Source organism: Molossus molossus, unplaced genomic scaffold, assembly GCF_014108415.1.
Source record: "Molossus molossus isolate mMolMol1 unplaced genomic scaffold, mMolMol1.p scaffold_m16_p_14, whole genome shotgun sequence".
NCBI classification, from domain to species: Eukaryota; Metazoa; Chordata; class Mammalia; order Chiroptera; family Molossidae; genus Molossus; species Molossus molossus.
The window spans coordinates 64,794,743-64,809,238 of record NW_023425349.1 but is presented as its reverse complement, the minus strand read 5'-3'; the positions used below and the strand labels follow the sequence as shown (position 1 = coordinate 64,809,238).

Genomic DNA, 14,496 nt, shown 5'->3' with positions numbered 1-14,496 from the left:
CTCTTTTCTTTTAGATTGTCAAATAAAAAAATGACAACAATAAATACAACAATAGATGTCCTATGTGAATGGCTTAAAAAAATACCTATTTTTTTGTCAGATCAGCAAAAAATGTATTTTTTGGTGTGCTGCAGAAATTTAGTTTATGTGTGCCAGGAAATGAAAATGCTTGTACGTCACTGCTTTAGGACTTTACCTTGAGGAATCATCCTGTCACCGCTGACAGAACCATTCCCCACTATTGACCTTGAGACCTCACAAACCTAGTGAAAATCCTGTCCCTGAGAGGGGGGCTGGGCAGTGACAGACATCTTCTGTACTTGACCTCCTTCAGCAGTGGATAAGTCCTAACACAGGGCAGCTGCCAGACTTTTGGGTTTCATGGGGACACTTCAAGTGTCCCTGCTTTTTCTAAGCACGGACGACCTAGTCTTCCCTGGACCCACTAGAGAATTGTGTCATTCCAGGCAGCAAAAGGGTAGGAGGCAGGAGCCCAAAAGAATTTGTGTGGGGAATTTGTTGGCAGTATAGGACTTGCACCTGGAAATTCTGTGGCACAAAGTTAAACCCTCTACACATTTTCGGTTTCCCCAAGAAAATAATGTGGCTGGAGTGAGTGCTTTATGAGACCCTAATGGCCTCGGGAGTCTGAGGTCTACCCATTGTTTGCCTGCAGGGATAGCCCTTGAAGGAATCCCCCTGCATGGTTCTGCCTAAGAAATATGTCAACCTGTTGTAGCTTGGTAGCACTGTAAATATGGTAGCAAATGGGCAAACTGCCCAACAAACCTAAATTCCTCTGAGTTTAACCAGGGAGTGAGAGAGAGCACAAGAGACTAAATCTTCATTCTCAGAAGCATCTAAATCTTTTCTCTGCCTCACCATGTTTGGTGCAAATTAGCAATCAAGGGCCTGTGTCCAATAGGGATGTGCTAAGAGAGACCAGTATAGATGGAAAATATGTAAAAATGGATGTCCAGAGAGAAAACAGTTCTCTATGGAATCCATAGTTCTCTAACATGTATGTGTGTGTATTTATTTTGCTCATTTAAAAAAAAAATCTAGATGAGCGTCGAGGAGGAAGGGAATAAATGTAATACAGTGGACTATAAACAATTGATTATAGTTGGTTGATTAATAAAAACAGCCAAGATTTTAATCATATGCTTACAACTGATTTGTTATATAACCAAACCTTCAATGAGCTTTAGCTTGTCAGTGGGCTACATATTTTTTGGGAGCAAATTCTAAGATTGACTTACTAGTTGGGTGTGAGCAGTAAATAAGGGAGCTTAACTCAAAAGAATCACAAGATATAATTTGTTATCCTGGAAGTGACTGTGAATCTGGTAAAATGTTTTTATAGCCCAGCAGGTGTGACTCAGTGGTTGAGCATCAACCCATGCATCAAGAGGTCGCCAGTTTGATTCCCGGTCAGGACATATGCCCAGGTTGTGGGCCTGATCCCCAGTGTGGGGCATTCAGGAGGTGGCCGGTCGATGTTCTCTCTCATTGATGTTTCCATCTCTCTCTCCCTCTCCCTTCCTCTCTAAAAAATCAATAAAGAAAAAAAATTATTTTAAATGTTTTTATAAAGCTGTATATGCTTAAAGGAATCTGCAATTAGGGTAAGAACACATACTTTTTAAAAAGACAACCTTTCACCTCAGGCCAACAATCTTAACAATGAAAGGAAGTTCCCCTGGCCAGTTTGGCTCAGTTTAGAGTGTCATCCTGTGTACTAAAGCATCTCAGGTTCAGTTTCTGGTCAAGGGCACTTACTTGGGTTGCAGGTTCGATCGATCCCGGCCAGTCAGTGTGTCTCTCTAACATCAGTGTTCCCCACCCCTACCCCCACCCCCCACTTCTACACTCTTTCTAAAAAATCAATTGGAAAAATACCTTCTGGTGAGGATTAACCAAAAAAAAGAAAAAGAAAGTAATATTAAAAACCAAAGTTAATTTAATGAACATGTTTGTTAGTATACATATATTTGTTGTGTATCTATAATAAAATATTTTAAGTTTTGTTATATATATTTTTCTTTGCAACAGTTTTTGTTTTTTTTCCTCCCTATTAGGAAATTCCTAGAAAGGGATAAGATGTTATTTTTTAGCACAGTTTGGTTGGAGTTTGTGGCTTCTCGGTCAAAGTAATGATTTTGATTTATAAATGTCTCCATATTATGGATTAATATGCTGCTTCATGTTAGAGCAGTAATTTTCTACCCATGTGCCACAACAATTTTTAAATACCTGATGCAATACCAGACTATATTAGTCAGGGCACTGACCTCTTTTCCCTTAGGTTGTCCAAGAAAAAAATGACAGTAGCCAACTCAACAATAGTCATCCAGTGTAAGTGAATCAAAAATTTTTTTTTTGTCTGATTGGAAAAAAATATATAATACTCTTTTTGGTGTGCCTCAGAATTTTAGTAATTCATTTATGTGTGCCATGAGATTGAAAATTGCTATATTAGAGTATTAGCATAAATATATTATGTGATGAATTATTTATTACATTGAATTGTCATTTGAATCTACATTATAGGTAAGTTTTCTTTCAATTAGTACAGATTTATATTGATGTGCTTTCTTGGGTTCAGACATCATTTCCAAAGATGGGGATTTGGGTTCACGCTGTGTGTAAGTTCAAAAGCAGAACCCGGGAGTTCCTCACTTCCTGCCCTGCTCTCTCTCCTGCAGGCTTGGCTGATCCCGGACCCTAAACCTCTGCTTCTAAGGCTCTTTCCTAAAATGGCTTGCTGAAACTAGAAGCAGAGCTGCCACCAGAACATCAGAAAAAAAGCTTTATTTCAACGGTAAAAGTGAAAAGTCCTTACGAGATAATACTTTTTGAAGAAATCTTTTCATAATATTTCTTTTCATTTTGCTGGAGTTCAGTAATCTGTACTGAAGAAATTATTTTTCTGGAAGCATTTACCAATGATACTTTTTTCCCCCCAAGGAATTTAGTAGTTTTAGGCGAAATCTTTTGTTGTTGAGGGAGGATGATGGAGAGGATTTGAAAGATATTGTGAAGTATAAAGAAGGAAATAATCAATCCTAGTCCTTTGCTCCAAAATTAGATACTAACATTTTCATGTTTCTTGCCAATCTCTTGTTTTTCTAATTTTTATTGTGAAACATTTCAAGTGTAGATTTTTACAGTGTACATATTATAGTGAATTATTATTGCAGCAAATCCTGTCATTACATATTTCAGGGTTTTTTTTTCTTGTTTGTGTTTTTATGTTGTAAATCTTCACCTGAGTATATTTTTTCCATTGATTTTTATTTTTATTTCTTTATTTTTTTTCAATCCTCACCTGAGGATATTTTTTTTCCATTTATCTTCAGATAGAGTGGGAGGGAGGAAAAGAGAGAGAGGGAGAGAGGGAAGGAGAGAGGGAGAGAGAGAGAAACATCAATGTGAGAGTGACACATTGACTGACTGCCTCCTGCGCGACCCCAACCAGGGCCAGGGACCGAACCTCAACCAAGGTGTGTGCTCCTGACTGGAATCAAACTCTGGTCCGTGGGCCAATGCTCCAACTGCTGAGCCAAACTGGCCAGGGCTCCATTGATTTTTAGAGGGAGTGGAAGAAGGGAGGGAGGGAGGGAGAGAGAGAGAAGGAGAGAGAAATATCTTTGTGAGAGAGAAACATTGATTGATTGCCTCCAGCACATGCTCCGACCTGGGCTGGGGATCAGACCTGCAACCCAGATATGTGTCCTTGACTGGGAATCGAACCCACAACCCTTTGGTGTATGGGCCGATGATGCTCTAACCAGTGAGTTACACTGGCCAGATCACATCATTCCGTTTTAACAGTCATTGGGTCACGGCCAGTCTTTTTTTACATACATATTTTGAAAACATTACAAAAATATAGTTTCCATAAAAAACAGAAAGTTAAAATACCCTTTTAACCTCTCTCTGTTCCGAAGCTACCTCTTCCAGCTGTCCACCCCTAAAAATAACTAGTACTATGATTGATTTTAAAAATGTGTCCTTTTTTTTTTTTTTTTTTTTTTGGTGGTACATGCCCCTAGCGGGAACCGAACCTGGGACAATCTGGTCTGCAGGCCGACGCTCAACCACTGAGCCAAACTGGCCAGGGCAAGAAATATGTCCTTTTTTAAAAAAAGACTTTTTAATTCATTTTTTTAAAGAGAGAGAGAAAGGGAGAAGGAGAGACAGAAACATTGATAGGGTGCCTCCTTCATGCCCCCCACTGGGAATCGAGACTACAACCTGGACTGGTACCCTGACCAGAAATTGAACCTGGGACCTCTTGGTGCATGGGATGATGCTCAATCCACTGAGCGGCACTGGCTGGGCTAGAATGTGTCCTTTTAATTAATTGTTGAATATGATGAGAGTACATATGTACATATTTATCTGTAGCATATATTATTTTATATATGTTACAAATATAGATAAGTGATATCAAACTATACTTACTCTGCAAGTCTCAGTTTCATTTTCACATCTGGATTGTGAATTTGTTCTTTAATAAGTGAGTCTGGCCCTGGCCAGTTTAGCTCAGCAGTAGAGCAGTAGAGCGCCTGCAGTCCAATGAGTCACAGGTTCGATTCTGGCCAAGTGCAGGTACCTCTGTGCGGTTTGTCCCTGGCCCTGGTCAGGATTGTGCTGGAGGCCACCAGTCGATGTGCCCCTCTCACATCGATGTTTCTCCCCCCCCCCTTCTCTCCCTTTTTCTCCCTCCCACTCTATCTGAAGATAAACAGAAAAATATTCTAGAGTGAGGATTTAAAAAAAAAATCTGACTTCATTTGTATTTATTAGGAATACAGACATCTGGATTTATTTCAGTCCCCTTGTTTTTATGTTTACTATTTCTTTTCCTGTTTACTTTTTTTTATCTGTTCCTCTCCTCTTATAGATTGTTTGAGTAGTCTTTATTTAATCTTTTTTCCTCCTTGCTTATAGCTTATAGATTTCCATTTCTGTTTTTTAATGGTACTGTACTTTAAATTTTTGACATACATGTTTGGCTTATTCTTCTAGTGGAGTTTGATGTGAAACTTTTACTTCTAGCCCCCTATAACAAGAATGATTTTGCTAAGAATACCATTATTTTAAATGTTGTTCACAGTTACTGTGGTTTCATTTATGGAGTGAAACCTTGTCAGTTAGATCTAACATTGAATGTTCCTCATTCTTTTTCTGTTTTTTTTCAACTCTAGTTCCACCACTAGTTAGTTTATTCTCTGAATGTTTCTCTTCTTAAGTTCCCAAGAGAGACTAGGCAAGTTCTACCTTTCAGGTCAGCACTTGGATTGTCTTCCCTTGGAGCCCAACCCTTGTTCCACTGGTTCTGGCTGGAGGACAGGAGCATAGCATAGTGTGTGATAATGTATTTCTTGGAGTAGGAGCTTTGGGAAAGTTGAAATCTACAGTGTGGGGCAAAAGTAGATTTATGTACAGTTGTTCATATGGAATAAGCTGTATTTTGCATACTCACTAACATACTTTTGCCCCAACCTGTTCATTTTGGGCTTCCGTTACAGATACCATAGACTGGATGGCTTAAATAACAAATTTATTTCCTCATTATTCTGGACGCTAGAAAGTCTGCCATCAAGGTCTATCTAGCAGGGTTTGGCTTCTGGTGAGAACTGTCATCCTGGCTTGTGGATGGTCCCTGTGTCCTCACATGGCCTGTCTTTGGGTTTGCCTGTGGAGAGACTGGGAAGGGAAGGAGACAGAGAGGGAGGGAGGGAGCGGGCGCTATCTCTTTCTTAGAAGGTCTTAAAAGCCTTATCACCAAATACAATCACATTGAAGGTTATAGCTTCAACATATGAGTTTTGGGGCATACAATTCAGTTCATAGTAGCATTATAATGTACAGTAATTCAGCCTTTTAACCTCTTGATCAGGACAGATTTTATTTCCGGAACAGTCATACCATTGACCTGCTGTTCTTTTTATATTATTTATCTGGGAGATTGGTATTACAATCCAATCAGTAACTCAAGCAGGAAAGCTGGAATTCATGCTAGATTCATTTTGATTATGCCCACATTACAGGTTCTTTTGCTTATAGCTTTTAATTCTTGAATCCATCTACCATTTTTATTTGCTTTTCATTTTCTTCAATATTTTTTAAAATGGCCTCTTTTAAAATTGGCTTTCTTTTTTTTTTTTTTTTTAATCAGTTTATCTTGCTTCTTACAGTCTTCCACACCATTATCAGAGTGGCCTTTCTAAAACAAAGTAACCATGTTACTCACTGTACCAAAATAAACTTCAGAATTTAATATTTAAACTCTTTAAGAATGGTATGCAGGGCCCTGGCGGTTTGGCTCAGTGGTGAGAGTGTCAGCTTGTGGACCGAAGAGTCCCAGGTTCAATTCCCAGTCAAGGGCACGTACCTGGGTTGCAGATTCAATCCCAGGCCCCAGTCAAGGCATGTGCTGGAGGCAAACAATCGATCACATGGAAGTTTCTCTCTCTCTCTTTCTCTTTCTCTCCCCCCACTCCCTTCTCTCCCTCTTCCTCCTTTCCTCCCTCCCTTCTACTCTATTTAAAAACAATGGGAAAGTGTCCTAGGGTGAGGATTAACCAAAAAAATGAATGGTATGCAGGTCCCTCAGTCATTTAGCCTGTACCCACCTCTCTAGCCTCATCACCTCTGCCTCCGTCCTTCCTTTTTCTTCAGCCCCAGTCCAGGTATAAGATACTCCTTGCAGTTCTCAGAAGGTACTGTGCACCCTTACCTCTTTGGAAGGGCTCTTTTATTACTCCTCTGTCCCAAGTCCCAGCTGTTCTTTAGGACTCCATACAGGGATTTCAGAAGCTTTTTCCTTCAATTTGGGTTTGGTGTTCTTCTTTTGTTTTCTTGTATTTTAAATGTCTGTTGACTAGGATTTTTCTTTCTTTTAGTCACTTGGCCTGTGAGTTCCCATGCTGTGTCCTCATTTCTCTAATTCTACCACCCAACAACATGTCATTCATGTAGGCACCCCATGTGTTGGTTGAATCAGTAAATAACAGAATTGAGTTTCTTTTTTAACCCCATGACACCCTCAGCATTTTCACTTTGGACAGGTAATTGCTCTTTTCATTTTATAAAGGAAGGCAAGGCTAATAATCAGTATTTGGAGTATGTTGTAAGGTAAGGTTCCTTCATACCTGATTGTGTTTGATTTGGGGGTATAAAATCAAGTTAATAAATTCTATTATTGAAGGAATTCAACAAGATTTCATGAATGTCAACTTGAAAGTAAAGTTATTGTTTACGAATGCGTTTTTGATTCAGCCTATAAAAATGAGGAAGAAGTTCAGAAGAACAGATGTGAAAAGAAGCTGAATGTTTTCTGTTGGATGACTGCTGGTGGGTAGTGTGTCATTTCTGTGCTGTCGGAGCAGTGGTTCAGTAATGGTATCCTAGAATATGAATTCTGACTGAAAGTGTAAGTTTTACTGTCATGGCCAATTGACTTTATGACAAACTACCTGCAAATGTCTGCAGCCTTGCCTTTACCTGCTAATGTCAGATAGTGCTGATGCAGCTCTGCATGAGACCCATGCTAAATTTAAATGCAGTAACAGATGCTGAGCAACTTGGACAAGCCGCAAACCATTGCAGCAGGCTCTTTAAATGTTATACTCCTTTTCCCAGTTAGAATTGTTTAAGATAACCGGAAAATTGTATGCATTTGTGACAGTTTCTCTTAGTAGAGTTATTTTTAGCATAAAACATATTTTCACTTGTTAGTTGCCATATAATCTGCATTGAGCAGAATGGTTTGTTTTATGTTTCAAGCATTGATTGTCTACTACAGAAAAGCTGTGCCTACACATTACCCCTACAACTTGTTGAAAAGGAAAATGATTAGTCAGTTATTAAGTTCCTGTTTCTAAATAAAACCAAATATCCTATTTGATTTTTCTTTCTTTCTTTCTTTTTTTAGAGAGAGGATGGGAGAGAAAAATAGAAACATCGTTGTGAGCAAGATACATTGATTGGCTGCCTCCCACACACCCCCTACTGGGGATCGAGCCTGCAACCTGGGCATGTGCCCTGACTAGGAATTAAAATGGGATCCCTCAGTCCATGGGACGATGCCTGATCCACTGAGAGCCACACTGGCTGGGCCCTATTTGATTTTTATCCTCTGCTGAAACTAGTGTTACCAGCCCATTATTGGAGAATCATATGGTCACAGCTAAAATCTTTAGACATTTCTAAAGGATTTGGCAACTCTGTCATTATGTTAAAGTTTTGCAGGAATCACAAGGGCTTTGAACTGATTTTGAAAATTTGAGTTTTTTTCCTAAGCTAATATATAGGTAAGAAGGGTTGCTAGATAAAATAATGGATGCCTGGTTAAATTTGTATTTTAGACAGTCAACACATTAGTTTTAGTATGAATGTGTCCCAAGTATGCATGGGATATACTTATACTACAAAATTTTTCATTTATCTGAACTTCAAATTAAACTAGGTATCCTGTATTTTTATTTGCTAATTCTGGCAATCTTATATTGATACAAAATTTAAGAAATACAAAACAATTGAAGTGCAAAATAAGTTTCTCTTAATATATTCCAGCCCCTCACATCCCACTATTAGTCATTGGTAAGTTTGCAGAAATAGTCCATGCATTTTATTAAACATGCATATATTAATTTTATTTATACAGACATTTTTCTCCCTTCCTTTTAAACAAATGCTAGAAATTTAATATATTGCCCTGCACTTTTTTTCATTTAACAATATATTTCCACCATATGATAGATATTTTTTCAAGAAAATATGAAAAATATGGGGTAGTATGATAGAAGAATGAGAAGAAATCAGGCAGAGTTGGATTCATATCTGAGTTCTCCAGCTTGCTTGCTAGATGGGTGGCCTTGAGTAAGACCTCAGCCTCTCCTTTCCTCTGCTGTCTTATCTGGGAAATGGAGAGAATAATGAGCCAGGCAGTGGATGATATTGTGGAGAGCAAGATGGTCAAGGATCCTGCTCCTGTGGTGTAATGTGTATATGTAATGTGCTGGCTCTATAGTTCCTCATAGGTAATGGATTAATTGAGTCATTATTGCTATGTCTGGTAGTTCTGAGCGCCATGGCTACTGAAATCAGACAGGTTCAGTTATAACCAAGAGGTGATAATAGTACAAGCACAGTATACCAACAGTAGCTAGAAGAGAACTAGTGTTTTCTGTGCTATTCAAATATGCGTATTCTCATTTTGCTGAGGTATTTTTACCTTGAAATGTAATAGCCATGTTATTTAATATATTTTGAATATTAACATAAGGAGGCATATTTTTTCTTAGGGTTTTGGATTTTAAAAGGGATTTGTTTGAACATATGTGAGCATTATATAAATGTTGAATATTACTGTTCTTTCTTTGATATATCTACCCATGGTTTCTAAAAGACTTAATTTTGACTCGTTCATATCTTGTATAGATTGTTGGTTATATTGCATCGTTGACACTAGTCCATTCAGATTTCATTCTCTTTTGGTTCCCTAGACTTTGTACATATCGTCTCCCTATTTCTTCCTTTAGTTTCTCCTTGTGTAGGGCAAGGTGTACACAATTTTGAACTTGGAAAGAGGAGTGAGAATGGTAAGGTAAATCTTCTTCCTCCCAAGGGACAGGATATTGGAGAAGTTATAATTTGTTAATTGGCTCTGGAGCCAGACTGCCTGGATTCAAATCCAGGTGCTACGTTTGCTCTTATGATTACTTCTGCTCTAGAATTAGTGTTCATTACTTTGTTATGGTATCCATATCTCATTTCTTCTCTTTACTGCCCCTGATTCATCACCCTCACTGCTCAGTTGAAATGCTCAGAAAAACTTGCCATTCTTCAGAACTTGGCATTCTTCTGACATGTGTTGCATCTTTTTTAAGTCTTACTTATTGGCTATGATCTACTGTTATCTCTCAGATATCCTTCTATTTCTATATAGTGTTGAGAAGGGATGAGAAGGAGAATTCGTATCTGTGGTTTGATGGAAGTGGACTCCATCTCTGCATCTCAAAAATTCTGTGCTTATAAATGAGTTTCTTTATAATTAGAACTGAATCCTTGGGATAGGGATTTAGGGCACATTTTTTAAATCTCTTGTCTCTGTTATGGTTACTAATGGTGAAATATGGAAAACCACAAAAATATCTGCGTATTTATTTTAGGGACATCAGAATAGAGAAGACAAACTGAAACTAATTTTTTATCACTGAAATCCAGAGGAGATGAGATCTCAACTGGGCGCTAATGTCAGTGACTTGCAGCTTGAGCCTTTCTTTAAAAAACCTTCATGATAATAAGAGTTTATTTCAGGGGGGAGCTATTTTTTCACATAACTGACTTGTAGGTGAACTCTTGGATGGCAGTGTTTTTCTCAGCTGGGAACTGTTTACTCTATACTTTATGTGCAGATGCTTTCTACATCAGTGGGCCTCTAAATTCATAGGGTGCCTCCTCTTCTAGCTCACGCCAATATTGCCTATCTTTCTGAGTTAATATTTTAGCAGGGAAAGAGAATAGAACCAAATTTTATTGTGTATACTGAGTACTCATGTATACAATTTTACCCTTTCCAAACTTTATGAATATTCATGTGTAATTAGAGATTTTCAACTCCAGAAAAGATAGATAAGTGACTTAAATGCATATAGCAAGCACGTGGTCAAGCTGAAATCATCAGATTCCCTAATCCATGCTTCTTCTTGTGCGATTTAAATAAATATACTTATGTAGACATAGCCTTCCTTATATCTTGGAATCTTTACTTTTACTTTTTAATTGTCAAAGTTAATTTTTGGGGGGGAGAGGGGAACCTAAGTATATGCTATTATAGTCTACTTGTCAGTAAGAATGAAAAAGTATGATTAGTTTAAATTTAAGATCTTCCTGTATTTTCCCCATGAAACCATGCAATACCTGTCATTGAAATGCTCATCCATATAGGTTCAGCATTTACCCTGAATATATATTTTATAGTTATGGTTTATATAGTGATCTAGAAATTTATATATTTTATTTATCTCATCATAATACAGCCAATGAGTAAATGTGTTTTCTAGGAAACTAAGGTTTGGATGGTAGGCCCCTTGCTCAAGGACACACCATTATCTAGGTTTCAGTTTCAGTTTAGGGCCAGTGCCTTCTTGTTGTGACTCCAGGGCACTTTGTTTTATTAATTAATTTAATTTTGTTACAGATGTTTCTCCTTTTTACCCCCATTGACACCCTCCTCCTGATCCTTCCCACCCCCAGCATTGTTATTCATGTCCATTGGTTATGCATACATGCATATAAGTTCTTTGGTTGGTCTCTTCCCTCCCCCCCGCCCCCTACCTCCTCTGAGGTTTCTCAGTCTGAACCCTATTTCTATGTCTCTGAGTTTGTTTTGTTCACCTGCTTATTTTGTTCATTATATTCCACAAATAAGTGAGATTATGTGATATTTGCCTTTATCTGATTGGCTTATTTCACTTAGCATAATACTCTCCAGGTCCCTATATGTTGTCTCAAAGGATATGAAATTTTTCTTTCTTACAGCTGCATAGTACTCCATTGTGTATATGTACCACAACTTTTTTATCCACTCATCTCTTGATAGACACCGGGGCTGTTTCCAGATCTTAGCTATTGTAAATAGTGCTGCTATTTGAGGAAACAAGTGCCAGTGGTTGAGCTATTTGACAACTCAACCGAAGGAAGAAAAAGAACCCAATTAAAAAATGGGCAGAGGACCTAACTAGACACCTCTCCAAACAGAACATACAAATGGCCAAGAGACATATGAAAAAATGCTCAACATCACTAATCATCAGAGAGATGCAAATTAAAACAACTATGAGGTATCACTTCATACCTGTCAGAATGGCCGCCATCAACAAATCATCAAACAACAAGTGTTGGAGAGGGTGTGGAGAAAAGGGGACTCTAGTACACTGCTGGTGGGAATGCAGACTGGTGCAGCCACTATGGTGTTACCTCAAAAAGTTAAAAATTGAATTGCCATTTGACCCAGTGATCCCACTTCTAGGAATATACCCTAAGAAGCCTGGAACACCAGTCAGAATGAGTATATGTTCTCCATATTCAAACAGCACTTTTTCTTTCTCAAGAAATCTTCTTTCTCATCTTCCAGATGAAAATGAGGATGTGGTTGTAGATTCCTTTTCTTCATTGAAAGACTTACTGACTGACTTCCTGGTGACTTGGTTTTCTGCAAGACAAAGGGTAGATGTAACTGTGGAGACATTGTGCAAAATTATTGGACAGCAAAGATTAAAGATGTGTTAGTGATGTGGACATCATCAGTGGAGATCTGAATTTAATACTTCAAAATATCTAGATAAGTATTGCCAGAGAAAGATAAGTTCTGTGTGAGTTGAAGTTGAGATGTGTTTTTAAAATGGGAAGGGAGAGAATATTATATAGTTAGGAGGGTATTTTGAAAACCTTTGAAGAATCTGCTTTTATTTAACACCTTCTCCTCAGTTTTTCATCCATCATTTAATGTGTTATCTTCCAGTGGCTCACATGCTGCTTGAGTGCCACAACTTGTTTCTAATTGGTGTGTGTGCATTGTCTCCCCAGCTGGGACTGTGAGCACTCTAGGCCAGGGCCACATCTGCTTTTTACATTGTCATTTTTTTGCCCGCAGAATTTTTCATGCAGAGTCAGGTAAGCTGCTTACTCTGCGGGTAAGGATCTTTACATGAATCCAATATGATAGTGTGCTGTGTTGAGGAGCTCTTAATGAAAGATTTTTGGATATGTGTGTCATCTTACTTGAAATAGATTTATTTCATGCCTTTTGTCTCATTATGCAAGTATTATCTGCTGATATAAGATAATTATGAATTAGTCCTAAAATGATTACTTTTTTTGCCTATAAGGAAAACTCTCTTTTAAGTCAACAAGATTTTAATGGTCGAAGGAATTATAGTAGGATCAAGTGATTTTTATAGTATATAGTTTCAGAGTATAATCTTAAAGTTTTGACAAAACATAACCATTATATTTTATTTCTTTTCTCCCCAGAGTTCTGTTTTGGTTGCTGTTTATAGAGAACACTGAACTTTGAAAAAAAAAAATGTTAGAAACTATAGGTAAGACCTATTTCTCTCTGACTATTTTTATAATTGAAATTCATTCCAATGCGATCTTTGAAATATGGTGTGTTCTAAGTAGCAGGATTCTGTCATCATAACTTAGTTTTTAAAAGTTTTTATTCGCTAGCATTATACTAGGGTATTGTGTTTCTGTATTTGGATGATTTCATCTGAAGTGTTAGGAAAACATCATTTGTAAGCAAAAGTTAAAAAAAGCATATGAGATGTTTGACCAATTATGGGTTTTATGTTTAGTGTAAACCCAGTTTTCATGTATGAACCTAATGCTGGCCAATGTTTGTTTCTGAATAGCACCAGAAAATTTCACACTATTTTTAATACTGAAAAAAAAGATTATTGCCTGTGTCATATTCTTACTTTACAGCAGGTGAAATACTACTGAGCTCTTACTTTTAAGTTAACAGTAACAAATTATTAGACTGACAAACTTAAGTGATGATTTAAGGCAGTTTAATTTCTACATGAGGTAGTTGAACTATTCAGTCTTCTCCAGATCATATGTTAATTTTTTTCCCCCACACTGCTCTTTACCTTTAGAGAAACTAGTTTGTGGAACTAGTTGTAAAGGGTCAGGTATGATACACCCAGTTCCTAATGTCCCTCATCTGACACCACAGTTCTCACTTCTTGTAGGGAACTCTTTAGGTATGATTATTGGAAGGGATCTGGATTTCTGTCTGGCACCTTGATGCATGTAGCCGATGTCTTGACAGCTGTGTGTTTTGAAGGGTAGGGTGAGAGTATGTGTTAGGAAAAAGAGAAGGCGCATTTTTTGTGACCATGGGGATCATTACTGTGACTTTTGTTCCTGGTACTATGGCTGTAATGAAAATGTATGGGACATGGTGCAATATACACACCTCTTATAATAAAAAAGAAAGAGAATTTATGAGTGTACAATTCCTTCATCACCTGTTTTATGCTCAAGTCCCATACCATAAAGACTAGACCACGTAGGAAACTTCCTCATAAGCAAGTGGAAGGCAAAGGGAAAATGTAAAATCATTTAAATCACGTCTTTCTAATCTTTATTCTGTAAGGTATCACTGAGCCACACACCTCCCAAGAAGTGACGGGAATAATACTAGATTTTTATTCTGAGATGCGATGGGAAACATGACCCAGAATAAAGTTTTTATGTGTACCTTTATCATTTTTTGCTTTTAAAATTCTGTACATGAGGAAATATTGTTTGTTAAAATTTATATATGTTTGGTCAACATTAATTCATGCATTAATTTCCCAGTTTCTGTGTAATCCCACATTTAATGGTCAAGAAAGTTTCTCTAGTGATAATTCCCACTCTTTTTTGTTACTATGATATTGCAGTTATATTTTAATTATTATTATT

General features: G+C 37.5%; 1 protein-coding gene across 3 annotated transcripts in view; it reads left to right on the top strand.

Annotated features, from left to right (window-relative positions):
- Positions 1 to 2,772: 2,772 nt before the first annotated feature.
- Positions 2,773 to 14,496, top strand: part of MPDZ (multiple PDZ domain crumbs cell polarity complex component) — a 137,309-nt gene continuing 125,585 nt past the window's right edge. For all 3 annotated transcript variants that reach the window (XM_036260789.1, XM_036260788.1, XM_036260787.1), the window contains exons 1-2: positions 2,773 to 2,824; positions 13,054 to 13,121. In XM_036260789.1, the coding sequence (XP_036116682.1) occupies positions 13,106 to 13,121 (16 nt within the window). In that variant the 5' untranslated portion in view covers positions 2,773 to 2,824; positions 13,054 to 13,105. The remainder of the gene's footprint in view (positions 2,825 to 13,053; positions 13,122 to 14,496) is intronic.